This window comes from Mobula birostris, chromosome 8 (genome assembly GCF_030028105.1).
Source record: "Mobula birostris isolate sMobBir1 chromosome 8, sMobBir1.hap1, whole genome shotgun sequence".
NCBI classification, from domain to species: Eukaryota; Metazoa; Chordata; class Chondrichthyes; order Myliobatiformes; family Myliobatidae; genus Mobula; species Mobula birostris.
The window spans coordinates 138,568,551-138,595,261 of NC_092377.1; the positions used below are offsets into that span (position 1 = coordinate 138,568,551).

Here is a 26,711-nt window from a genome sequence, read left to right on the forward strand (position 1 = left end):
CACCGCCTGCTGTACCTGCATGCCCACTTTCAATGACTGGTGTATAATGACACCCAGGTCTCGTTGCACCTCCCCTTTTCCTAATCGGCCACCATTCAGATAATAATCTGTTTTCCTGTTTTTGCCACCAAAGTGGATAACTTCACATTTATCCACATTAAATTGCATCTGCCATGAATTTTCCCACTCACCTAACCTATCCAAGTCACCCTGCATCCTCTTAGCATCCTCCTCACAGCCAACACTGCCGCCCAGCTTCGTGTCATCCGCAAACTTGGAGATGCTCCATTTAATTCCCTCATCAAAGTCATTAATATATATTGTATACAACTGGGATCATGACATCTTTATTGTAATTTTTATTAGAGCATCTTGGTAGTGGTTTTAAGACGTGGGGGCTTTGATTTGATGTGAAACGTGGAATTTTACAGCATAGGGTGGCAAACTCCATGACTGCCCTCTCAAGCAGCAACAGGTTTTTTTTAATAGAAACATACCATTTATAATATATCAAAAATTTTAGTTTAAAATGTTAGGTATTTGTATAGATTAATGTGCTTCTTACTTTAAAAATAGTTCTGTCATCTACTGAACCCCATCTCCTCCTCACCGTCCCACGCAAGCCAGTTTTGAAACATTTCAGATAACATCAAAAGATATTTTGTTTTGGAAAAGAGCAAAAATTGAAAATTCGCGTGAATTAAAGAAAACTGCAATACAAGATCTTTGTACTTAAATTTAAAATTACACTTTGGGGGTTATGAGAAATACAGCATAAGCTTGTGATTTGAAGATAGTTATATTTGAATTTGAGAATACTTCAATTTAGAGGGATTGGGGAAAACACTGCTTATACTGTGTTTTAAACTGATTCTGCATTTTTTTTCGCGTAGACTTTGAATTAATGTCATTTTATAAAAGGGAACAGAAAAAAGTATGATGCTGTAATTGTAATCCCAGTTGTTTTCTGCTTCTCTGAAGGTGCGTCATTCAGGGGAACATCCAAGTACAAAGGACATAGTGCGTTTCTCCAAACTCTTTGAAGATGAATTGACCCTGGAGCATCTCAGCCGTCCTCAACTGGTAGCACTGTGCAGGCTTTTGGAATTACAGCCCATTGGTACAAACAACTTGCTTCGCTTCCAGCTGCAGATGGAGTTAAGATCCATAAAAGCAGATGATGAAGTAAGAACAAATTGTCTCCATTATTCTTAAGCAATAATCATCATGACAAAATCACCACAGGTTGTTTTGTAACAGCAATTTCTGAACTGATGATAGTTCCTGATGATAGTCAAATACTATTTGACTCGGTGATATCTCCTAAGAAGTGCCTTCATACTTGGCCATCCTGAACAGCCAACGCCACTGACTGTTGATGATATTAACCGCCATTGCCAGCAGCTGAATCTCACCCTGTCTGGTCTCTCTTCCCTGTGGCTTCCCTGACCCTTGACTAGACCTGCCGATTTCCCTTCATGGCACTCCATTGCTGCAACACAAACAACAAAGGCTGTACCGTCGCTTCAGAAGTGCCCTGGTTCTAGGGCCTTAAACAAAAGAATTTTCACCCACAACTAAATGGTGTATGCAGTGATAGATTAATATGCCTGGTTTATTTTCAGGCTGTGAAGGTTTTATTTAAAATTCTCCTCTTTGAGTATTCACAAACCTCTTGTAGGAAAGTAAAGTAAATGATTTTTTAAAAAAGTGGCAAAGGAAACCAAGAAGGTCATTAAGAGAGAAAAGATTAACTATGAAAGGAAACTAGCAAATAATATCGAAGAGGATACTAAAAACTTTTTCCAGTATATAAAGAGTAAAAGACAGGTGAGAGTAGATATAGGACCGATAGAAAATGATACTGGAGAAATTGTAATGGGAGATGAGGAGATGGCAGAGGAACTGAACAAGTATTTTGCATCAGTCTTCACTGAGGAAGACAGCAGGATACCGGACACTCAAGGGTGGCAGGGAAGAGAAGTGTGCGCAGTCACAATTACGACAGAGAAAGTACTCAGGAAGCTGAATAGGCTAAAGGTCGATAAATCTCCTGGACCAGATGGAATGCACCCTCGTGTTCTGAAGGAAGTAGCTGTGGAGATTGCGGAGGCATTAGCGATGATCTTTCAAAAGTCGATAGATTCTGGCATGGTTCCGGAGGACTGGAAGATTGCAAATGTCACTCCGCTATTTAAGAAGGGGGCAAAAAAGCAAAAAGGAAATTATAGACCTGTTAGCTTGACGTCGGTGGTTGGGAAGTTGTTGGAGTCGATTGTCAAGGATGAGGTTACAGAGTACCTGGAGGCATATGACAAGATAGGCAGAACTCAGCATGGATTCCTTAAAGGAAAATCCTGCCTGACAAACCTATTACAATTTTTTGAGGAAATTACCAGTAGGCTAGACAAGGGAGATGCAGTGGATGTTGTATATTTGGATTTTCAGAAGGCCTTTGACAAGGTGCCACGCATGAGGCTGCTTAACAAGATAAGAGCCCGTGGAATTACAGGAAAGTTACATACGTGGATAGAGCATTGGCTGATTGGCAGGAAACAGAGAGTGGGAATAAAGGGATCCTATTCTGGTTGGCTGCCGGTTACCAATGGTGTTCCACAGGGATCAGTGTTGGGGCCGCTTCTTTTTACATTGTACATCAACGATTTGGATTATGGAATAGATGGCTTTGTGGCTAAGTTTGCTGATGATACGAAGATAGGTGGAGGGGCCGGTAGTGCTGAGGAAACGGAGAGTCTGCAGAGAGACTTGGATAGCTTGGAAGAATGGGCAGAGAAGTGGCAAATGAAGTACAATGTTGGAAAGTGTATGGTTATGCACTTTGGCAGAAAAAATAAACGGGCAGACTATTATTTAAATGGGGAAAGAATTCAAAGCTCTGAGATGCAACGGGACTTGGGAGTCCTCGTACAGGATTCCCTTAAAGTTAACCTCCAGGTTGAGTCGGTAGTGAAGAAGGCGAATGCAATGTTGGCATTCATTTCTAGAGGAATAGAGTATAGGAGCAGGGATGTGATGTTGAGGCTCTATAAGGCGCTGGTGAGACCTCACTTGGAGTACTGTGGGCAGTTTTGGTCTCCTTACTTAAGAAAGGATGTGCTGACGTTGGAGAGGATACAGAGAAGATTTACTAGAATGATTCCGGGAATGAGAGGGTTAACATATGAGGAACGTTTGTCCGCTCTTGGACTGTATTCCTTGGAGTTTAGAAGAATGAGGGGAGACCTCATAGAAACATTTCGAATGTTAAAAGGCATGGACAAAGTGGATGTGGCAAAGTTGTTTCCCATGATGGGGGAGTCCAGTACGAGAGGGCATGACTTCAGGATTGAAGGGCGCCCTTTCAGAACAGAAATGTGAAAAAATTTTTTTAGTCAGAGGGTGGTGAATCTATGGAATTTGTTGCCATGGGCAGCAGTGGAGGCCAAGTCATTGGGTGCATTTAAGGCAGAGATTGATAGGTATCTGAGTAGCCAGGGCATCAAAGGTTATGGTGAGAAGGCGGGGCAGTGGGACTAAATAGGATAAAATGGATCAGCTCATGATAAAATGGCGGAGCAAATGCGATGGGCTGAATAGCCTACTTCTCCTTTGTCTTATGGTCTTATGGTAATTACTTATGAGTTTTTATAATACAATTCTTAAAGAACTGAATTTCAAGAGTGGGCATGGGTTTAAGGTGAGAGGAGTAAGAAATTTGCAGGGGTCTTATTTCACCTGGAAGATGATTGCAATCTGGAATGCACTGCCCGAAAGGGTCATGGTGGCAGAGGGACTCACAGTACTTAACAAGCATTTGGACAGACGTTTGAATTGCCAAAGCAGTGTAGACTACCAACCATGCTGGTAAATGAGATTAGTATAGATACCGTAGATATTTGATGATCAGTATATACATGTACTATTTATGTGCTATTTGGCATTCTGTGAATGAGTTATTTGTGCTCCATTACCAATAATTACCACTGTGTCCTTTGATTTGCAGATGATTGCCAAAGAAGGTTGTGAAGTTTTGACTGTGTCAGAACTACAGACAGCATGTAGAGCAAGGGGTATGAGATCATTGGGATTGACAGAAAAGCAGCTAAGGGAACAGCTCACTCAGGTGATGAACGTGGAGAAGTAACTGAGCAAATACTGCAGCATTTATGTCATCGGATCACCAATCTGCCAATGAAACAAGTACAAAATATGCCTTTTGTGACTTATTAAGCCAATTTAATGTTGAAAATTGAAGTCTCTTACTAAGATGCTTCCTCTTAATATGCTATTAGCAAAGTTGTAATGGCCTTCAGATTTATGGTGAAAAACAGGGAATCTGGCTAGTAAGTGACTAGACCAGTTCCACATTGGTTTTCTGGGTGCCACACCAGCTCTGGCTGCTGTTCTTTTTCATTTACATTGTGCGGTTAGTATTCCTAACAATAACTATGATGGAAATTTGGTTATGACTGGGGAGTAACTTACATGAGCTTTGCTATTTATGTGCTTAACAGAATTTTAGTGAATAATATCAGCATCACCAAAATTTAGCAGATATTAGCCTAGAATGTTTTGAATGTTGAATTTTTCCTGTTTTACTAGTTGTTGGTGTGAACATAGGAGTCTGAACTTTAATTCTGATAGATTGGAATGCTGTCAGTTGTTTAAAAATGATCTGAACCAGGACTTTGGATTTAATTAGAAGTGAAGAGAGAAGCAGGTGTTCAGTCTGATCCTGGATGGAAGGTTTGTTATTTGAAAATTCTAATAAGCCTCTGAGGCTTCATTTCCACAAACCTCTTATTTTCCATCCGGCTGGCTTTTCCAATCTTCTAAGAACCTGGCATTTAAAAACATCCAAGGATAGTTTTTCCATGAAGTTTGTTCCTTTGGGCCAGCAATGTTAAGAATGTGTACTTCAGGCCCATCCCCAATAATCTACCCCTCATGTTAGGCTCTTACACTTGCAAGGAATTTCTGTTGCTGCTTTCTGATTATCTCCCTCCAACTACCCAAGGTTTGTCAACAGTCCTTTCATGATGGGAAGTCCCTTACTGAGAAGGTAAGCAGACTGTCTCATCTGATGTCAGTACTCCTTATGATATTGGTGACAAGCATTACCCTCAGTCTGGTTTAAGGCAGTATTGATAGCTCTAGCCCAACCTCTCTGTCCCCAGTGCCTCCAGGTTCCTCATTACCTTCACTATTCCTATCTTACAAATCTCTCCTTGAGCTGTCTGAAATCTGAGGGGCCTCCAAACTACTTGTTAGGTACTCTATTTAGCTGATCTTTCAAGAACTTCAGTTTTCTACAAACCCCATTTCCAGAAAAGTTGGGATATTTTCCAAAATGCAATAAAAACAAAAACCTGTGATATGTTAATTCACGTGAACCTTTATTTAACTGACAAAAGTACAAAGAAAAGATTTTCAATAGTTTTACTGACCAACTTAATTGGTATTTTGTAAACATACACAAATTTAGAATTTGATGGCTGCAACACACTCAACAAAAGTTGGGACAGAGGCATGTTTACCATTGTGTTACATCACCTTTCCTTTTAATAACACTTTTTAATCGTTTTGGAACAGAGGATACTAATTGTAGTAGATTTGCAATTGGAAACTTTGTCCATTCTTGCTTGATATAAGACTTCAGCTGCTCAACAGTCCATGGTCTTCGTTGTCTGATTCTCCTCTTCATGATGCGCCATACATTTTCAATAGGAGATAGATCTGGACTGGCAGCAGGCCAGTCAAGCACACGCACTCTGTGTCTACAAAGCCATGCTGTTGTAGCCCGTGCAGAATGTGGTCTGGCATTGTCCTGCTGAAATAAGCATGGACGTCCTGGGAAGAGACGTCGCCTTGATGGCAACATGTGTCTCTCTAAAATCCTAATATATGCCTCAGAGTCAATGGTACCTTCACATACATGCAACTCACCCATGCCGTGGGCACTGATGCACCCCCATACCATCACAGATGCTGGCTTTTGCACCTTTCGCTGATAACAATCTGGATGGTCATTTTCATCTTTGGCACGGAGAACTCGACGCCCGTTTTTTTCGAAAACTAGCTGAAATGTGGACTCATCTGCCCACAGCACACGGTTCCACAGTCTTTCGGTCCACCTGAGATGAGCTCGGGCCCAGAGAACTCGCCAGTGTTTCTGCATAGAGTTGATGTATGGCTTCCTCCTTGTGTAATACAGTTTCAAGTTGCATTTCTGGATGCAGCGATGGACTGTGTTGAGTGACAATGGTTTTCTGAAGTACTCCTGAGCCCAGGTGGCTATAATTGTCACAGTAGCATGACGGTTTCTTAGGCAGTGCCGCCTGAGGGCTCGAAGATGACGCGCATTCAACAGTGGTTTCCGACCTTGCCCTTTACGCACTGAGATGTCTCTGAATTCGCTGAATCTTTTCACAATATTATGTACTGTAGATGTTGAAAGACCTAAATTCTCTGCAATCCTGCGTTGAGAAATGATCCTTTTGAACTGATTAACAATTCTGTCATGAATTTTGGTTCAAAAGGGTGAGTCATGACCCATCCTTGCTTGCAAAGAATGATCCTTTGATGGACGCTACTTTTATACCCAGTTATGATACCTCACCTGCTACCAATTAGCCTGCTTAATGTGGAGTCTTCCAAACTGGTGTTACTTGAATATTCTGTACACTTCTCAATCTTATTTGAACTCTGTCCCAACTTTTGAGTGTGTTGCAGCCATCAAATTCTAAATTTGTGTATATTTACAAAATACAATTAGGTTGGTCAGTAAAACTATTGAAAATCTTTTCTTTGTACTTTTGTCAGTTAAATAAAGGTTCAAGTGAATTAACATATCACAGACTTTTGTTTTTATTGCATTTTGGAAAATATCCCAACTTTTCTAGAAATGGGGTTTGTAGATCTCTAGACCTCTCAATGCAATTGTCCTATGGTTAAAATCCAGCACACACCCTCCTTGTCTGTCTTCAATTTATTTGAGCCACTAGATTGTGTATAGTCTATTTTTTTAAAGTTATTTTAAGCTGGTTGGTGGTGGTTATAAACATATCCGTCCCAGGGTAGAGAATTGATGTCCAGGGTAAGTAAAGAGGATAGTGGAGCAATCTGCTTAATGCATCTGCAGACTGACAGCTAGGACAGAAGACCAGCTTTGTAATACATTCAGGCCATCGTTCAGCATCACATTACATTACTTTGAACAAAATGAGGATGATCTGCTCATCTGAGAAAGGATTGGAGAGTTCATACACAATTATCATGAGCATATATTTAAGCTTCCAGACCTGGCAACCGGCGGTTTCTTTGAGGACGTCCACTGTTTAATTTAACATTCTGACAGGGCAAAGCTTAGAGTATACTGGATGTTTTGTGAAAGGGCAGCTTCTTAGTTTAATTCAGTCTTAATTAGTACAATGCAAAGCTGAATTTGCTCTTTGCCCTCATTTTAGATAACCTCAAATATTTTCACTCTTTGCTTGGACCAGGGCAGACCAACTACAGAGTTAACTTGTTATTACGCTGATAGACTAAGGCAAACAATATAACCAGTAGCTGAGTAACCCTTTAAATAACCAATCCCAGAAAATTTTTATTAGATTTCATTAAAGGGGAAGAATTTTCAAAAGTCTTGTTTTAGCTAAAGTCCTTCACTCTATTATGAAATTGTTTTATCTCTCTCAGAGAGGGAAATGAAGTACCTTGTTTCTCCCCCAGTGGCTTGAGTTGCATCTGAAGGAGAACGTGCCTCCGTCACTGCTGTTGTTGTCTCGTGCTATGTATCTGACTGATAGCAAGCCAAAATTTAATGTGCACCAAGTGCCAATAATCCAGGTGAATTTCTTTGAATGTACTTTCATTTCCAAAATATCAATATGTACTGTAATTTGGTATTGCTTATGAGACCAGTGATAATAAAGATATGATTGAGATGAAAACACAACTTGTGTCAAAACTATGCCATTATTACATGGTTATAGTAAAGACTGGAAAATAAGCCATTTTGACCTAACACACTTGTTTGAACCTGAATCTAAATTTGTTGAATCTAAGCTCCAATGGGATCCCACCACCAAGCACACCTTTCCCACCCCCCACTTTCTGCTTTCCACAGAGATTGCTCCCAAGTCTATTTGTCCCTCCCCACTGATCTCCCTCCTGACACTTACCTTTGCAAGTGGAACAAGTGCTACTCCTGCCCCTATACCTCCTCTTTCACTACTATTCAGGACTCCAAACAGTCCTTCCAGGTGAGGTGACACTTAGGTGAGTCTGTTGAAGTCATCTATTGTATCTGGTGCTCCCAGTGTAGCCTCCTGTACATTGGTGAGACCTGGCATAGATTGGGAGACCACTTTGCCGAGCACTTATACTCCGGCTGCCAGAAATAAATGGGATTTCCCAGTGGCCACCCATTTTAATTCCACTTCCCATTCCCATTCCAGCACGTCAGTCCATGGCTTCCTCTGCTGTTGGGATGAGACCATACTCAGGGTGGAGGAGCAACACCTTGTATACTGCCTGGGTAGCCTCCGATCTAATAGCATGAACATTGATTTCTTGAACTTCTGGTAATGTCACCCCCTTCAACATTCCCTATTCCCATTTCCCTCTCTCACCTTATCGCCTTATCTGCCCATCACCTTTCTCTGGTTCTCCTGCTTCTTCTTTCTTCTATGGCCTTCTGTCCTCTCCTATCAGATTCACCCTTCTCCAGCCCTGTATCTCTTTCACCAATCAACTTCCCAGCTCTTTACTTCACCCTTCTCTCCCCCCACCAGCTTCACCTATCACCTTGTGTTTCTTCCTCCCCTCCCCTCGCCTTCGTACTCTGACACCTCATCCTTTTTTCTCCAGCCCTGCAGAAGAGTCTCAGCCCGAAACTTCAGCTGTACTCTCTTCCATAAATACTGCCTGGCCTGCTGAGTTCCTGCAGCATTTTGTGTTGTGTTGTTGACAGAGTGATCTTTGGGCAATTTACTGCTATAGCAATTTATAAAAGAAAGTATAAATTTATCTTTTTAAAGAAAAAAGCAAATGGGAAGAGTAATATAAGGAAGCATTTGTCTCCATTTTCTGCAGAGCATTATAACTGAGCATTTAATTACAAAAGTTATCTTGACCTGTACTATTTGTACTTACTGTGATTTTTATCTTCCAGCTGGGAATTACTAGTTCACTGAAAAAAGAGCCACCAACGAAAGAGATTACTGAAGGACAAACTTTACCAAGCTCTGACAGATCTGACCCGGCCATGAAAGACATCAAGGTATGAATGTATCCGCAAACATTGTGCTTTAAGTAATGTCCATTTCTGCTAAAATGTGTTTTGTGATAAAGGTAACATAATCATTGTTAAATAAAAATCAACATATTAAAGTTTACTCAAAGGGACAGCAGCATATACTACAAGTACATGGAGAACTGAAATGGAGGTTTGGCCTTGAGGAGGTAAGGAAAGATCAGAAGTCAGTCCCTTTCCCTTCTCCTAGCTTTATCATCTTTGAAAAACAAGTAAAATTAAGACACAGCAATTTCTCCAGTTTGGGTCATTGTGTTAAAGTTAGTTGTGCATATAAACAATATTTTAATAGGCACAAAGTTCCCCTCAAAACTAATCAATAAGCTAGGCCTTGATACTGCTTTGCATTCTCGATTTCCTCACTTGCAGACTCTGATCAGTTCAGTTTGGCAATGGCATCTCCTTCACAATCACCACAGCACAGGTGCACCATAAGGCTGTGTGTTTAACCCATGCTCTTCTTGCTTTATACTTATGGCTGCGAGGCTAAGTACAGCTGCAATGCCATATTTAGGTTTTCTGACTATACCACTATTGGCTGAATCAAAGGTGGTGACAAATCAGCAAACAGGGTGAAGACTGAAAATCTGACTGGTATTACAACAACAACCTCTCACTCAACGTCAGCAAAACCAAATAATTGACTATTGCCAACAGGATGAGAAACCGGAGGTCTATGATTCAGTCCTCATCAGGGGATCAGAGTTGGAGAAGATCGTCAACTTTAAGTTCCTCAGCATTATTTCAGATCTGTCCTGGATCCAGCATGTAAGTGCTGTTACAAAGAAAGTACGACAGCATCTTTACTTAGAAGTTCGCAAACATTTGGCATGTCATCTAAAAATTTGACAAACTTCTATAGATGCACCGTGGAGAGTATACTGACTGGTTGTTTCACAGCCTGGCATGGAAACACCAATGCTCTTCAATGGAAAAGCCTACAAAAAGCAATGGATATAGTCCAGTCCATCACAGGTAATGTTCTCCACATCATTGAGCACATCTGCAAGGGACACTGAAGCAGGAAAGCAGCATCCATTATTAAGTCTCTCCACCATCCAGTCCATACTCTCTTCTTGCTGCTGCTAACAGGAAGGAGGTACAGGAGCCTTTGGTCCCACACCACCAGGTTCAAGAGCAGTTTATTATCCTTCAACCAGCAGGCTCCTGAACCAGGAGACACATACAAAATGCTGGAGGAACTCAGCAGGCCAGGCAGCATCTATGGAAAAGAGTACAGTTGATGTTTTGGGCCGAGACCCTTCATTGGGACTGGAAAATAAGATGAGGAAACACTCCTCATCTTTTTTTTCCAGTCTTGGTGAAGGATCTCAGCCGGAAACGTCGACGATACTCTTATCCATAGAAGCTGCCTGGCCTGCTGAGTTCCTCCAGCTTTTTATGTGTGTGTTGCTTGGATTTCCAGCATTTTCAGATTTTCTCTTGTTTGTGATTGGGCTCCTGAACCAGAGTGGATTACTTTATTTATCCCAACACAACTGATGCCACAATTTATGGACTCACTTTCAAGGACTCTACAACTCATGTTCTCAATACGAATTATTTATTGATTAATTGCTATTATTTGTATTTGCACAATTTGTCATCTTTTGCAAATTGGTTATTTGTCAGTCTTTGTAGTGCAGTTTTTCATTGATCTATTTTGTTTCTTTGTATTTACTGTGAGTGCCTGCAAGCAAATAAATCTCAGCGAAGTATATGGTGACATATATGTACAGTACTTTGATAATAAATTTACTTTGAACTTTGAACCTGGAGTTCAAATTAAAACACAATGCTCTCTTTTACCCTTGACACTGTTGTCTATTTGGAGACTTGATCAGTTGTGAAGAGCTTGGAAATTCTTCAGCATAAACCTTTTGTAAATTTACTGCTGTGCAGTTTCATGACTCTAAGTTTCTTTTCTTGTTTGCAGGATCAAGAGATTAAAAAATCCCAGAAAACCAAGGCCACTGTGAATGGATCATGATGAATGTAGTTACTTGGCGATGCAAGAATTTCGCACCATGGGGAAACTGTTAAAGGGACTTCATTTCTAGTTGGGCAATAACACTAATAAACATGAAAGAGGGATGGAAATATCTCCACGGCTAGCTCTCCTGTTTAAAATGGGATATCACTCACAAAACCTTTGTATGAAAGCTGCAGCTGAACAGAATCCAGCCCCGTTCAATATGAAAAAAGGCAAAGTAATCATGAATAATAATGTATCTGTAAACTAATGATTTGTCTCATAAGGCAATGGCACTGGAACTAGGACAGGTAATATAATCCCACTCTGCTTACCTACACAATGCATAGAAAGTTCACATTGCCATGTAAAAACATTATCTCTAGAACATCTCATGAATTTCGAACAAGAACACATTAGTGGGGGGTTACAATCCATGTCACAATTTGCAGTGTGATTTTTTAAAAATGTTATCATTTTATGACACACAAACTGACATATTTATATATACTTGCTGCTGCCACCACTGGGAATGGGACAAATTCACACAAACCTTCTCCTAATTGTAGCTGTTGTGTTTGCAGATAAAATGTGGCTCTTAGCATGTCTTTTAACAGGGATGGATGTTATGCTAGTAGAGTGAAAAAGGAACTAAGCTGGTCACACTTGACAAAAATGTTCCTTTTGCCAAGATTGCCAAATCCTCAGGTACCATTTATACCTAGGAAAGACAATTTATTGCAGAATGCATCATCTTAAATTATTTGTGTCTGGTGCTAAACATGACTTTTGGTTATGCTGTATTCTTAGGCTTGTAGAAATACTGAAAAAATAACATAAGCTCATCCTTTCTGATATGGAGGTGTACTGTTTTATTAATTCATAACTAAATACTTACCTTATTTTGTGAATCTGTCTGTTGCCTTGGGTGATTATTTGTTCAAAGTGGCGATGAGCCAAAACACTGGTCTATTGCAAGGTAGTGTAATGGGGTAAAATGAACAATTGTATGGAAATGCAAACACATTATTAACAAAACATAGTGACACTATACTCCACAACTGTTAAATGGAGAGTAATTGATTTATGGAGTCACACCTAATCAGCTATAACATTCTGGTTCCCTGAACAAAACCCACAGTTGATACCAGTTCACATGCACAAGATGAGTGTGCTTGTACCAATGAATAAATATGGAACATCTGCCACTTGGCCTTGGGTGTGAGTAAGAATTCTATTCCAGTCCTGCTGTTTTCCTAGTTGGTAATGATCTAGAACTGGAAATGCAAACATATATTTTATTTAGTGATACTGTGTGGAATGGGCCCTTTTGGTCCTTCAAGCCACACTAACCCAGCAGGTCCCACAGCCCCGATTAATCAAAGCCTAATCAAGGAACAGTTAACCTACCTGGTACAGCTTTGGACTGTCGCAGGAGACTGGAACACCTGGGGAAACCCATGGGGAGGACATACAGAGTCTACTGGCAGAATGGCACCGGATTTGAACCCCGAACTCCAGAACACCCCAAGCTGTAATAGTATCGCACTAACTGCCACACTACTGTGCCATCCATTCAACGGTTGTATTGAAAATAACTTTTGATCCATATTTACCTGCTAAATGAATTCTGACTGCTCCCTCTAATTTTAGGAACCTTTATTTAATCCATGTTGCAGTTAGTACTAGCATTGCATCATTGATTTCTGAATTGTAATTTGGAAATGGACCCTCTATAGCTTGTTAAAGTTTGGTTGGGTGTTGACAAATACTGAACGTTGTGATTGAACTGCACTGCTCCTATTGCAGCTCTTCAGCACTGGAAAACACTTTACAGTTATTCACAATTATTTCTTTGCCCACAGAAGTTGGAAGAAAGTTGATTCTGTCCACTTCTTTGCATTGTCACTGATAATTGTACTCGTACCCTTTGAGAAGGGGGGTTCACTTCCTACTTGAGATGACGTAGTTAGACAGCGAAGAAGGTGCACTATCATGGAAAGTATGAAGAACATCATTTTTGGAACTTGAGGATTGAATCTTAAAATGAATCTTAGGTCAAAATCATATGAGATTTTAAAACTTCCTGAAACAAAACTCAAACCTAGTCCCTTTTATAAATATTCCCAAGGAGAGGGAGTTACCCATCTATTTTGGGTCGATAGATTTATCAATTTTCCACGTTTAGCAGTTGAAGATTAAGTGAGGAAAAACTTTAGGGAGATGGTAAATGATATTATGGCAATGCTTGTGGGCCAGCAGAGAAAACTTTTCTTGTTCCTCCCAAACCTTCATAGAGAACCCCCTGGAATCAGGAATCAAATACATCTCAAGATTCAAAGATTCAAAAAGCTTTATTGTCATTCTAACCATACATCAGCTCTGCAGGGCAGAATGAGACAGCGTTCCTCAGGGACAGTGCAATCATAACATAACAAACGCAACACTAAATAATAAACATAACAATAAATAGTAAAACACAACAGCCACATGTCAGTTAAAATCAGTTATAAGTGTCCAGTGCAAGTTAAAGGTGTCCAAGCAGAGTCAGGTGGAGCAGCTATTTAGCAGTCTGACTGCCTGTGGGAGGAAGCTGTTTAGTAGCCATCTCAGGAGTGTTTGGGATTCATAGTTCTAAAGTCACCTTTCAAGCCTGTTACTCTTACAAGATATATTGGATACATCCTGTGCTGTATTCCGTGTGGATACTCAGACAAGAAGAAGAAAATTGGACGGGTGATCTGAAAGCACTATGGACTCACTTGACAATGAGCCTTCATTCCGAATTCAAATGATGTGACATTTTACTTCAGCACAATCACCAGGAAATGTGCCCAGCTGTTGCTGAAGAAGCATGATTTGTTTGATGAACTCGAGAAAATGTGCAGAATCTGGAAATCCAAAGCAACACACAAGATGCTGGAGGAACTCAGCAGAATATTTGCTCTTTTCCGTAGATGGTGCCTGGCCTGCCGAGTTCCTGTGTGTTGATTGGTATGATGGTTGTGGAAGTCCCTGTTTAATTTGCTTTGGATATTAAGTTGGAATTTATTTCAGAGAAAAAAAGGGCTTATTTGGCTTAGCAGCTCTGTGGAAGAAACCTGCTATATACTTATTGTCCACATGAGGACAGCTGTGTGCATTGATTACAACAGCAGCCTAAAACAAAGGACTTTGTCTTTTGGAGTTATACCTTTGTGTATGGCCTCACAATTGCCAAATCCTTAGGCTAAAATTCCTGGGAATATGAAGCAGATGGATACTTTCCAGCTAAAGATACTAACCTATCAGTTGGAAGAGGTTGTGCTATGATGGTGGTATTCACTGATTCTCCCATACCTCCACACAACAAAACAAAAGATACTGGGACAACTTTTCCAAAACTTGCCTGAGGGTTTAAGATGATTCTCAAAGGAGGAGAAAGAGGCAGATTGGCAAAGGTTGAAGAACTTTAGGTTTTAGCATCAGAAGGCAGGGCTAGCAGTGATGGAGTGATTAAAATGCTAGGTGCAAAACAGGCCTGTATTGAGTGTAGATATCGTAGGTGATGTGCTGGAGAAGGAATCCAGGATGAGGCTGGGTGGGTGGGGTGGGAGAAGGTGGGAAGGAGAAAGAGGAACCAAGCCATTGGGGTGTAATTAAAGAAAAAGATTAGAGCAACATTTCTTTCTTCAGGTCCTCATTACTTTGACACCTCCCACCAGGAGTGTGGGGTGAGGAGCCAAGATACTCTTTTGCTGGGTACTTTACTTCTCCAACAACGTTGGCATAGAGCGGAAAACTGTCATGTGATTAAACACTGCATGATCAAATATAATCATCTGATGGGTTATGAATTTGATTTAGAGATGAGACTTATAGCCGCTAGTTCGGTCCTTGCACTTTAAAGGTGCCTATTGCCTGTAAATGACATTTGTATGTTCTAAAGGGGGGATAACGGCTGTTATGAAAGTGTAGGTCTTTCTTGTTTTATTCCTTGCATCATATATTTATATCTGGATATATTTATTCCTTTGCCAGTACTTGACACAAAATGTCATAATTACAGGTATTAATATGTTCAATAGCCTGTTATATGTTCACATTTATTTATTTACCTCCGCTATTAAAGCAAACCACATTGGGTTTCACAGCCATAATTTTAAAAATCTGGTCACAATATGTTTAAATTCCTTTCTAATTATAAAATCACAGAACTTTTTTATAAAAGAAATGCATGTATTCATTTCCTGATGTGTGTGGCGCTGGCAAGATCAGCACTTATTGCTCATCCGTAATTGCCCATGAGAAGGTGGTGGTGAGTCATTTTCTTGAACAGCTGCATGCTCTCTATGGATGAATTTATTTGAAAGAGGTTTATTATTTATTTATAAAATTCAACATTTCTGTTTTACTCCTTGTGAATCTGGCCACTCAGGGAACTGAATAAATCCCTGCTCTACTAGACTTGGGAAAACCCTGACACAATCCTTTTCAAAATAGAGCCCTGCCCATCTTTGCAATTTCGTTTCTTTGGTAAATGTTTCAATATTGGCCATATTCATCACTTTCTGATGTGTCTAGACAGTGTTAAACTTAATGTCTGTGCCTCTAGTCTGCTGCCTGTCTAATAAACTCTGTCCTGTGTTGAGTTCATATTTGCTAATTCCCACTCTCACCACTGTTTTATTTGACTGTAGAAGTTCTTCAATGAGAGGGATTAATTCCTTGTTTTGAAAGCTGAACAGCACCGAATATACTGGAAATGGCTGTTTCTGCGTTCATGTTTGAGGCTGATGAACTGGGAAAAATAGCAACACACACAAAGTTCTGGAGAAGCTCAGCAGGTCAGGCAGCATCTATGCAAAAGAGTAAACAGTCGACGTTTTGAGCGGAGACCCTTCAGCAGGACTGTGCCTCTTTCCTCGAGCTTGTTTTCTCATGCTGATGGCCTTTTCTCTCTATAGACATTGCCTGATTCCTGAGTTTTTGCAACACTGAGATTTACAGCAGGTGCATTTTGTTTTTTTTAGCTTTTATAGCACTCCCTTACTTTCTCTCATCCACCCAACCATGCTGGAGAGTTGTGGGACATCCTGAACATCTACACTCCTGTGTCACTTTTAACAACATTGTCAGTATATATGCACCGTGTATTTGTAGTAAATAACTCATTTGGTAATCAAAATACTGTTGATTCTAATTCAGAACAGATTTAACTGTCTGCAATGATAGTGACCGGGTTGCAGTACTGTAAATTACCATTGCTCCAGTCCTCTGTGCTCCATACTGCCAACAGGTGGACAACTGATATACAGCTGCTTCTCTGGAAGGCTTGTTCAATGTGCCACATCATAATCTTTAAAACAAAACTATCAATAAAATCTTCCGCCCAATCTCAGAAGCAACCCAATCCCAAATTTAACCTATGTAAATTATTTCCAAGTTCAGATGCAAAGCACAGAAAAAATCTCTCAAACACATTATCTGTAATAATCTCATGTATACAGTACTGTATATAATATATACAGTCCTGACGAAGGGTCTTGGCCTGAAATGTCGACTGTACCTCTTCCTAGAGATGCTGCCTGGCCTGCTGCGTTCACCAGCAACTTTGATGTGTGTTGCCTGTATATACTAGGGTTGTTTAATGCATGAATCACATCTGTTGATATTCATTCACTCTTCCATCATATTCCTGGGCTGAGTCCTGTCCTAAACCATAGGTAACCAATGGTGCCCAATGAATTAACATATTTTGAATAATGAAATGAAACTAATTGTCTCAAGGACAGCTTCTAGCCCATCGTTATAAGACTTCTGAATGGTTCTGAAAAGTACAATAAGATGGACTTGACCTCGAAATCTACCTCATTATGATTTTGCACTTTATTGTTTACCTGTACTGCACTTTCTCTATAACTGTAACACTTTATGGAACACTCTTGTACTAACTCAGTGCACTGTTGTAATGAAAAAATCTGTGTGGGTGGCATGCAGATGATGCATGTGACAATACTAAACCAATTTACTCCTCCCACATGCATAATATACCCACTACAGAGCACTGATTCATTAATAAGGCTCCTGGTTCTTCACTCCAAACCCCTGAGGTTGTGCTGGGGACCTGGTGTGAAAAGCTGTCCCATGCTTTGGGAGGTCTGGTGTGTGGTGGCAGGGTTGCTCTCTGGCTGCTAACTGACTGCACCAGATCACAGGCCTGGGCAAAGCTGAGCAGGCAAAGATGGTTGCTTTGCACTTCCATCACAGCCAGCAGAAGGTGTTGAGAGGGACTGCAGCGTCTGTCCCAGCCAAGGCGCAGCCCTGATTCAAACACCTCAGCAGCAGGTAGACACCAATGACACCCGTATCTTGTTTTACGGCGGTTGGTATCCAGCTTAATGGTGCATTACCGCAAATGACACCCTCTTGTTAGATAGTTTGAGGTGACTTGTTTTTTATTCTTTCTTTGTTCTCTTGTATATCTATGCATTTTTAATGCTTCTGTGACATTGTAATTTCCTTTGGGATCAATATAGTATCTATCTATCTGTGATAACGGACCACACAGTTACCTAAGGGGGACCAAAGGAAATCTTGGATTCCGTGGAGACTGGAATCTGGGATGCTCGGAGAACTGATCCTAATACTGAAGGAGGCTATACAGATAGGGAAACCTGAGGATTACACAAATGTTAAATATTTACTATAATGATAAAGCTTTTTCTCTGGGAACCTATAAGATATCAATAATTAATTATTCATTTAACTCCTAACTGATTGTTTAATCATCATTTGTTAGTCAATCAATAGGTGCAAACACAATGCATGTTTGTGCACACAGTGCATTGTATGCACAGGGCATTTAGTAAAACAATGAGGAAGTCATGCTGCAGCTGTATAAAACTTTGGTTAGGCCATGTTAGTAGTAGTGTGTGCAGTTCAGGTCACTGCACTGTAGGAAAGATGTGGAGACTTTGGAGAAGGTGCAGAAGAGGTTCACCTGGACTGGAGAGTACCAGCTTGGACAAACTTAGGTTGATTGGTCTGGAGTGTTAGAGGCTCAGGGGCAACCTGATAGATGGGGTGTGGACAGTCAGGGTCTGTCTCCAAGAATGGAACTGCAAAATGCAAGGGACAACTTTAAAGCGAGAGGGGGAAATGACAAAGGAGTTTGTGCATGGCATGTTTTTTCACACAGAGAGGGTAGGTGCCAAGAACGTGCTGCCAGGGGAGGTGGTGGAAGCAAGTGCACCATAATCCACATCCATAATCCCTCAAAGTTGTCATACAAATTGAAAGGATTGTTAAGAAAGTGTATGGTGTGTTGGACTTCATTAGTCAGGGGACTGAGTTCAAGAGCCTGAAGGGAAGAGCATTTAAATACAGATGACTAGGCAGAGAATGGAGGATTGTGGGCCATGTCCAGGCAGGTGGGCTTAATTTTATTTGTCATCATAATCAGCAGAGACATGATGATTGAAGGGCCTGACACTTTGCTGTCCTGTTCTATGTTTCTTTGTTTCTAAATGGTCTTCATTAACGCACATTATCCTCCCTGAAACTACCTGTTCAATTTGACCCAACACTGATTTAATTAGTCTTCCAATGCTTTGCACATCACATCTTAGATGGCTGCAATGTCAAGAGTGAGCGAGATAATCAATATTTTACATTAGAAGTATCAGTGAGGATTGTGTTAGTGTCTGCTTAGGATGTAATTAGAATAACCCACTAAGTCCTTATTCTGATCATTAGTTTAACCTGGGGAACTCTCATATTTTTCTATGTGGATTCAGAATTGGATTTTGCTCAAAGAAGGCAGACGGTGCTTGTAGTTAAAGCATTTTATGCCTGGAGGTCAGAGACCAGTGTTCTGCAGGATACTAAATGCTGGAGGAACCCAGCAGGCCAGGCAGCATTGATGGAAAAGAATAAACGGTCGACATTTTGGGCCGAAGCCCTTCATCAGTGCTCCTTGCCATAAATGCTGCCTGGCCTGCTGAGTTCCTCCAGCATTTTATGTGTATTTGATTTCCAGCATCTGCAGATTTTCCCTTGTACAGAAATCTGTTCTAGTACCCCTACACTTTGTGGTTTTTATAAATGACTTGGATGAGAAGGTGGAAGGATAGATTTGTAATTTTTCAGATGACACAAAGGTTGGTGGAGCTGTAGGTAGCGTAGAAGTTTCAGGTTTCACCTATCACCTTGTGTTTCTCTCCCCCCCCCCCCACCTCTTAAATCTACTCCTCAGCTTTTTTTTCCAGTCCTGCCGAAGGGTTTTGGTCTAAAACGTCAACTCTACATTTTCCATAGATGCTGCCTGGCCTGCTGAGTTCCTCCAGCATTTTTTGTGTGTTACTTGGATTTCCAGCATTTGCAGATTTTCTCTTGTTTGTGACAACCCCATCCCCTCTCCTTCTCCTTTTCCCATCTGCTTTTTCCTCTCTCACCTTATCTCCTTGCCCACCCATCACCTCCCTCTGGTGCTCCTCCCCCCTTTTCTTTCTTCCACGGCCTTCTGTCTCTTTCACCAATCAACTTCCCGGCTTTTTACTTCACCCCTCCCCCTTCAGGTTTCACCTCTCGCCTGGTGTTTCTCTCTCCCCTCCCCCCAACTTATAAATCTACTCCTCAGCTTTTTTTCTCCAGTCTTGGCCCAAAACATGGAATGTACTTATTTTTCCATAGGTGCTGCCTGGCCTGTTGAGTTCCTCCAGCATTCTGTGTGTGTTGCGTAGAAGGTGGTTGCAGGTTACAATAGAACATTGACAGAATGCTGAGCTGCTAAGAATGACAAACAGAGTTCAACCTGGAAAAGTGTAAAGTGATTCACATTGGAAGGTCAAATTTGAAAGCAGAAGGCAGGATCCTTAGCATTGTGGAGGAACAGAAGGGTCTTGGGGTCCACATCCATAATCCCTCAAAGTTGTCACACATGTTGATCGGATTGTTTAAGAAGGCACATGGTGTGTTGGCCTTCATTAGTCAGAGTTCAAGAGCCACAAGGTAACGTTGCAGTTCTATAAAACCCTGGTTAGACCACACTTAGAATAGATTAGATTATGAGGACACTCAGTCCTCGTTTATTGTCATTTAGAAATGCATGCATTAAGAAATGATACAATTTCCTCCAGAGTGATATCACAAAAAAACAGGACAAACCAAAGACTAACACTGACAAGACCACATAATTATAACATATAGTTACAGCAGTGCAAAGCAATACCATAATTTGATAAAGAGCAGACCATGGGCACTGTAAAAAAAAGTCTCAAAGTTCCCATTGACTCCCTAAAGTCCCCGATAGCAGATGGCAGAAGAGAAATAGACCAAGTAGACAGTCGGACGTCTTCCTGAGGCAGAAATGGCTAATATGAGCGGGGCATAATTTTAATAGAGGAAAAATATGGGGGTGGGGAGGGAATGTCAGAGGTACTGTAAGCTCTTTAAATAGAGAGTGGTGAGTTTGTGGAATGTCCTGCCAAGAGTGGTGGTAGAGGCAGACACATTAGAGACATTTAAGAAACTCTTGAATAGGCAATTGGATGATAGAAAAGTGGAGGGCTATGTAGGAGGGAAGGTTGAAATTGATCTTCGAGGAGGCTATAAGGTTGGCACAACATTGTGGGCCAAAGGGCCTCTACTGTCTTGTAGTGTTCTATTTCGCTCATCCCCAATCCCTGGCCACACCTAAGACAACCCAGTAAAAACACACTGGAAGGTTACTTGCCCTTGTTTCTTGTACGCATCTCACCTCATGTTCTCAGGCCTCGTCACGAGGAACTAAATGTTCTCAAAGCACTTCTTTTGTCGCAGGAGTACTTTACTTTAGAAGTGGTGCCTTAAGACATTGAAATGAAGTAGTCATTGAATCACAGAGAGTACGGACGCAGGCCCTTCGGACCATCAGGTTGGTGCTGACCGTCAACCACCCATTTACACCAAACTGACCCTAATGGACTTTCATTCTCCCCACATTCCCCTCACCCACACACTGAGGGGCATTAGCAGTGGCGAATCAACTGACCAATACGCAAGTCTTTGGGATGTGGTAGGAAAGCAGAGCACCCGGGAGGAACCCCTTGCAGCCACAGGAGAGCATGCAGACTCCACCCAGAAAGTCAGGATTGAACCCATCCCTGGTGAGGCAGCAGTACTACTGGTTGCACTGCTGTACCTCCCAAAGGGTAGAAGTAGTGTGGGCCTGTTAGATAGAACAGAGCTCTTTCCCTTGACAGAGAGGCCTGTTGGGAGGTGGGGGGGGAGGTGGAAGAAAATTCTTTATTCCGTGGAGGGGTAGGGTGGATGTCTGGATCTTGCAACACGTTTGCACCATGCCTGGCAAGAACTGTAACCTGCAGGACTACTGGCTGAGAGCTGGACAGCACAGCAAGATGGGCCAAATAGCCTCCTTCCACGCTGTAACTTCCTTCAACAGGGTAAAAAGATAACTTCCTGTCAGAATGGGGAGCGGAGAAGGGGAATGGAGTTAACAGGTGCTGAAAGCGAAGATCCAAGTGATGCCTCTTCGGGAATGTGGAACGAGCTCCCCAACTGCTGAACAGCTCCCGGCGGGCTGCTAAAGGAAGGTCGATGTTTAAGCTACTGGTGCTGAGTTATTGCTCCTCACGTTCCCATCTGCACCAACAGCAACTCCATACAGTTAACATGACAAGGGCTGAGATTGCCAATAGCGGGGGGTGGGGGGGGGGGGGGGGGAGGGAGGAAGGGGGAGTGTAATTAAATGCTCACAAAAAGCCCCTGTAGACTCTTTCAGCCAAAACAAAAAAAAAACAAAAGCAGGGTTATCCATCAAACTCAGATCTGGACAATTCACCAGAAGGGTAGCATCAGGTTTCCACAAAGAAAGTAAGTTACAGAATCCCCCAGGCCAAGCTCCGGGGGTGATACACAAACATTATTTGTACAATTAAATTATAGCCACGATTAAATATCTCGTGTTGAAAGGCTCAGTAAGTGGGGTCAGTCATTCACTCAGTATTTAATGTGTACCTCCAGGTGCAGGTGGCGTGGCCTTAGGCACAGGGAGCAGGGGCAATGGATTGTAAGGGATATACTTTCCATTCAGCCCAATCTGTACATGATCTTATTCTAACCACTTCCCATCTGTTCTCATTCAGTGTGACCCTCTGTATCCATCTCTCTTTTACTGCCGTCCAGCTCCCCACAAATACCTCCCACTACCCCACATTCGGATTACCTGTGGGACTCAGCCCCACATTTTTACCGCTCGTGGTGTAAAGATGTTCTTGTCTGAATTCCTGATTGGATTCCTTCGTGACTGTCTTGTATCTACGGACACCACAAACATTCTCCTTGTGGCCACTTGATCATTGATTGTCCTGTGCCGTTGAGGAAATATTGCTGCTCGTTCTTCCTCAGGAGATGGGAGCTGGAAGATAATGAGCTGTGCAAGGAGGGAAAAGGTGAAATATGGAGCTAAGTTAACCAATAATACAAAAGAGGATACACAAAGTTCTTTCAGAAATATAAAGAGTGAAAGAGAGGCAAGAGTGGATATTGGACCATGGAGCATGACACTGGTTGAGGTAGTAACAGGGGACAAAGAAATGGCAGATGAGTATTTATGTCAGTCTTCACTGTGGAAGGCACGAGCAGTATAGCAGAAATTTGAGAGTGTCGGGGGTCAGAAGTGAGTGTAGTTGCTGTTACTAAGGAGAAGGTGCTTGGGAAGCTGAAAGGTCTGAAGGTAGATAAGTCACCTGGACCAGATGGAATACACGACAGGGTTCTGAAAGAAGTAGCTGAAGAGGTTAGCAATTAGTAATAGTCTTTCAAGATTGTAGATGATTCCAGAGGACTGGAAAACTGCAAATGATATTCCGCTCTTTAAGAAGGAGAGGGAGGCAGAAAAAAAGGAATTTATAGGTCAGATATTGATTGGAAATATATTGGAGTCCACTACAGTATTAAGGATGAGATTTCAGGGCAGTTGGAGGCACTTGACTAAATACAGCAAAGACAGCATCCATGAGGGGAAATCTTGCTTGACAAATCTTCTGGAATTCTTTGAAGAAATAACAGGCAGGATGGACAAAGAAGAGTCAGTGGATATTGTGTACTTGGATTTTCAGAAGGCCTTTGACTAGGTGCTGCGCATGAGGCTGCTTAACAAGATAAGAGCACATGGTATTACAGGAAAGGTACTAGCAAGAATTGGCTGACTGGCTGGAGGCAAGGAGTGGGAATAAAGGGCAACTTTTCTGGGTGGCTGCCTGTGACTGGTGCAGTTCTGCAGGGATTAGTGTTGAGATCACTGCTTTTCACATTATATGTGAATGATCTGGACGACAGAGCCTTGTGCCCAAATTTGTTGATGATATGAAGATAGATGAAGGGACAAATAGTGTTGATGAAGCAGGGTGTCAGCAGAAAGACTTAGATTAGGAGAATGGGCAAAGAAATGTCAGATGGTATATAACGCATGATCATGCAATTTGCGGAAGAAATAAAGGTGTTGACTATTTTCTAAACAGGGAGAAGACCTACAGGTTGAGTCGGTGGTGAGGAAGGCAAATGCAGTGTTAGCATTCATTTCAAAAGGACCAGAATATAAAAGCAAGGATGTAAAGCCGAGGCTTTATAAGGCATTGGCCACATCACACTTTTGAGTACAGTGAGCATTTTTGGGCCTCTTATCTAAGAAAAGGTGTGCTGGCATTGGAGAGCGTCCAGAGGAGTGTTTCCGATTCTGGGAATATGAGGAGCATTTAGAAACATAGAAACATAGAAAATAGGTGCAGGAGTAGGCCATTCGGCCCTTTGAGCCTGCACCGCCATTTATTATGATCATGGCTGATCATCCAACTCAGAACCCTGCCCCAGCCTTCCCTCCATACCCCCTGATCCCCGTAGCCACAAGGGCCATATCTAACTCCCTCTTAAATATAGCCAATGAACTGGCCTCAACTGCTTCCTGTGGCAGAGAATTCCACAGATTCACCACTCTCTGAGTGAAGAAGTTTTTCCTAATCTCGGTCCTAAAAGGCTTCCCCTTTATCCTCAAACTGTGACCCCTTGTTCTGGACTTCCCCAACATCGGGAACAATCTTCCTGCATCTAGCCTGTCCAATCCCTTTAGGATTTTATATGTTTCAATCAGATCCCCCCTCAATCTTCTAAATTCCAACGAGTACAAGTCCAGTTCATCCAGTTTTTCTTCATATGAAAGTCCTGCCATCCCAGGAATCAATCTGGTGAACCTTCTTTGTACTCCCTCTATGGCAAGGATGTCTTTCCTCAGATTAGGGGACCAAAACTGCACACAATACTCCAGGTGTGATCTCACCAAGGCCTTGTACAACTGCAGTAGTACCTCCCTGCTCCTGTACTCAAATCCTCTCGCTATAAATGCCAGCATACCATTCGCCTTTTTCACCGCCTGCTGTACCTGCATGCCCACTTTCAATGACTGGTGTATAATGACACCCAGGTCTCATTGCACCTCCCCTTTTCCTAATCGGCCACCATTCAGATAATAATCTGTTTTCCTATTTTTGCTACCAAAGTGGATAACTTCACATTTATCCACATTAAATTGCATCTGCCATGAATTTTCCCACTCACCCAACCTATCCAAGTCACTCTGCATCCTCTTAGCATCCTCCTCACAGCTAACACTGCCACCCAGCTTTGTGTCATCCGCAAACTTGGAGATGCTGCATTTAATTCCCTCATCCAAGTCATTAATATATATTGTAAACAACTGGGGTCCCAGCACTGAGCCTTGCGGTACCCCACTAGTCACCGCCTGCCATTCTGAAAAGGTCCCGTTTATTCCCACTCTTTGCTTCCTGTCTGCTAACCAATTCTCCATCCACATCAATACCTTACCCCCAATACCATGTGCTTTAAGTTTGCACACTAATCTCCTGTGTGGGACCTTGTCAAAAGCCTTTTGAAAATCCAAATATACCACATCCACTGGTTCCCCCCATCCACTCTACTAGTTACATCCTCAAAAAATTCAATGAGATTCGTCAGACATGATTTTCCCTTCACAAATCTATGTTGACTTTGTCCGATGATTTCACCGCTTTCCAAATGTGCTGTTATCACATCTTTGATAACTGACTCCAGCAGTTTCCCCACCACCGACGTTAGGCTAACCGGTCTATAATTCCCCGGTTTCTCTCTCCCTCCTTTTTTAAAAAGTGGGGTTACATTAGCCACCCTCCAATCCTCAGGAACTAGTCCAGAATCTAACGAGTTTTGAAAAATTATCACTAATGCATCCACTATTTCTTGGGCTACTTCCTTAAGCACTCTAGGATGCAGACCATCTGGCCCTGGGGATTTATCTGCCTTCAATCCCTTCAATTTACCTAACACCACTTCCCTACTAACAAGTATTTTGCTCAGTTCCTCCATCTCACTGGACCCTCTGTCCCCTACTATTTCTGGAAGATTATTTATGTCCTCCTTAGTGAAGACAGAACCAAAGTAATTATTCAATTGGTCTGCCATGTCCTTGCTCCCCATAATCAATTCACCTGTTCTTGCTCCCCATAATCAATTCAACTGTTCTTGCTCCCCATAATCAATTCACCTGTTAATTTGATGGCTCTGGGCTCTGGGCTCTGGGCCTAAACTTGCAGGAGTTTTGAAGAATGAGGGAGGATCTCATTGAAAGGCCCAGATAGAGTGAATGTGGAGAGGGTGTTTCCTATAGTGGGGGTCTCAGAGAGTAGAGCCTCAGAATAGAGGGACCTCCATTTAGAACACAAGTGAGGAGGAAATTCTTTAGCCTGGGGTGGTGAATCTGTGGAGGCCAAGCCATTGAGTATATGTAAAGTGGAGATTGATAGGTTCTTGATTAGTCAGGGATAGTCATAAACTACAGAGAGAAGGCAGGAGAATGGGGTTGAGAGGGATAATAAATCAGCCATGCTGGAATGCTGGGCTGAATGACCTAATTCAGCTTCTGGCCCACTGATTGCCCTCTAGATTCAACCCCTTCTCCACTGGCAACCAAGCCACCAGCCTCCTGGGCCCCCACACTGGAAACATCTGCACCTCCTAACCTTCCTTTAACTTCTCCCTCAACAGCTGATCCCCCTTGACTGAGCTGGTGTCTGATTCAGCCCTGCGAGGCACCTTGGAATGTGTCTCTATCGGGGGTGGGGTTGGGTGGGAAATGACATAACTGTGAGCTGTTTCCGTGACTCTGTGTGGATATCAGTGGGTGCCCACTGCCTCAGGATGGTCTCCATGGTAGAAGGTGTAGATTTACACACGTTGGGATGGTGGAGTCTCCAGTTCAATACCCGAGCATCCCAAGCCAGGCAGACACTCAAATGTGAAACAGCGGGCTGCCATCTTTTTGGTAGGAATTAAGCTGAGGGCCTGTCTGCATCCTGGGGTGGGTGTTATAAGATCCTAGGCACACTTCTCAAG

The 26,711-nt window shown here is 42.1% G+C and overlaps 1 protein-coding gene across 9 annotated transcripts in view; it reads left to right on the top strand.

The window, feature by feature from the left end:
- letm2 (leucine zipper-EF-hand containing transmembrane protein 2) overlaps positions 1–12,148 on the top strand; it is a 58,465-nt gene extending 46,317 nt beyond the window's left edge. For 8 of the 9 annotated variants that reach the window (XM_072266436.1, XM_072266438.1, XM_072266437.1 and 5 more), the window contains 5 exons: positions 982–1,185; positions 4,004–4,123; positions 7,732–7,848; positions 9,176–9,283; positions 11,253–12,148. In XM_072266436.1, the coding sequence (XP_072122537.1) occupies positions 982–1,185; positions 4,004–4,123; positions 7,732–7,848; positions 9,176–9,283; positions 11,253–11,306 (603 nt within the window). In that variant the 3' untranslated portion in view covers positions 11,307–12,148. The remainder of the gene's footprint in view (positions 1–981; positions 1,186–4,003; positions 4,124–7,731; positions 7,849–9,175; positions 9,284–11,252) is intronic. The other variant, XM_072266441.1, reaches the window with a different exon arrangement.
- The last annotated feature ends 14,563 nt before the right edge of the window (positions 12,149–26,711 follow it).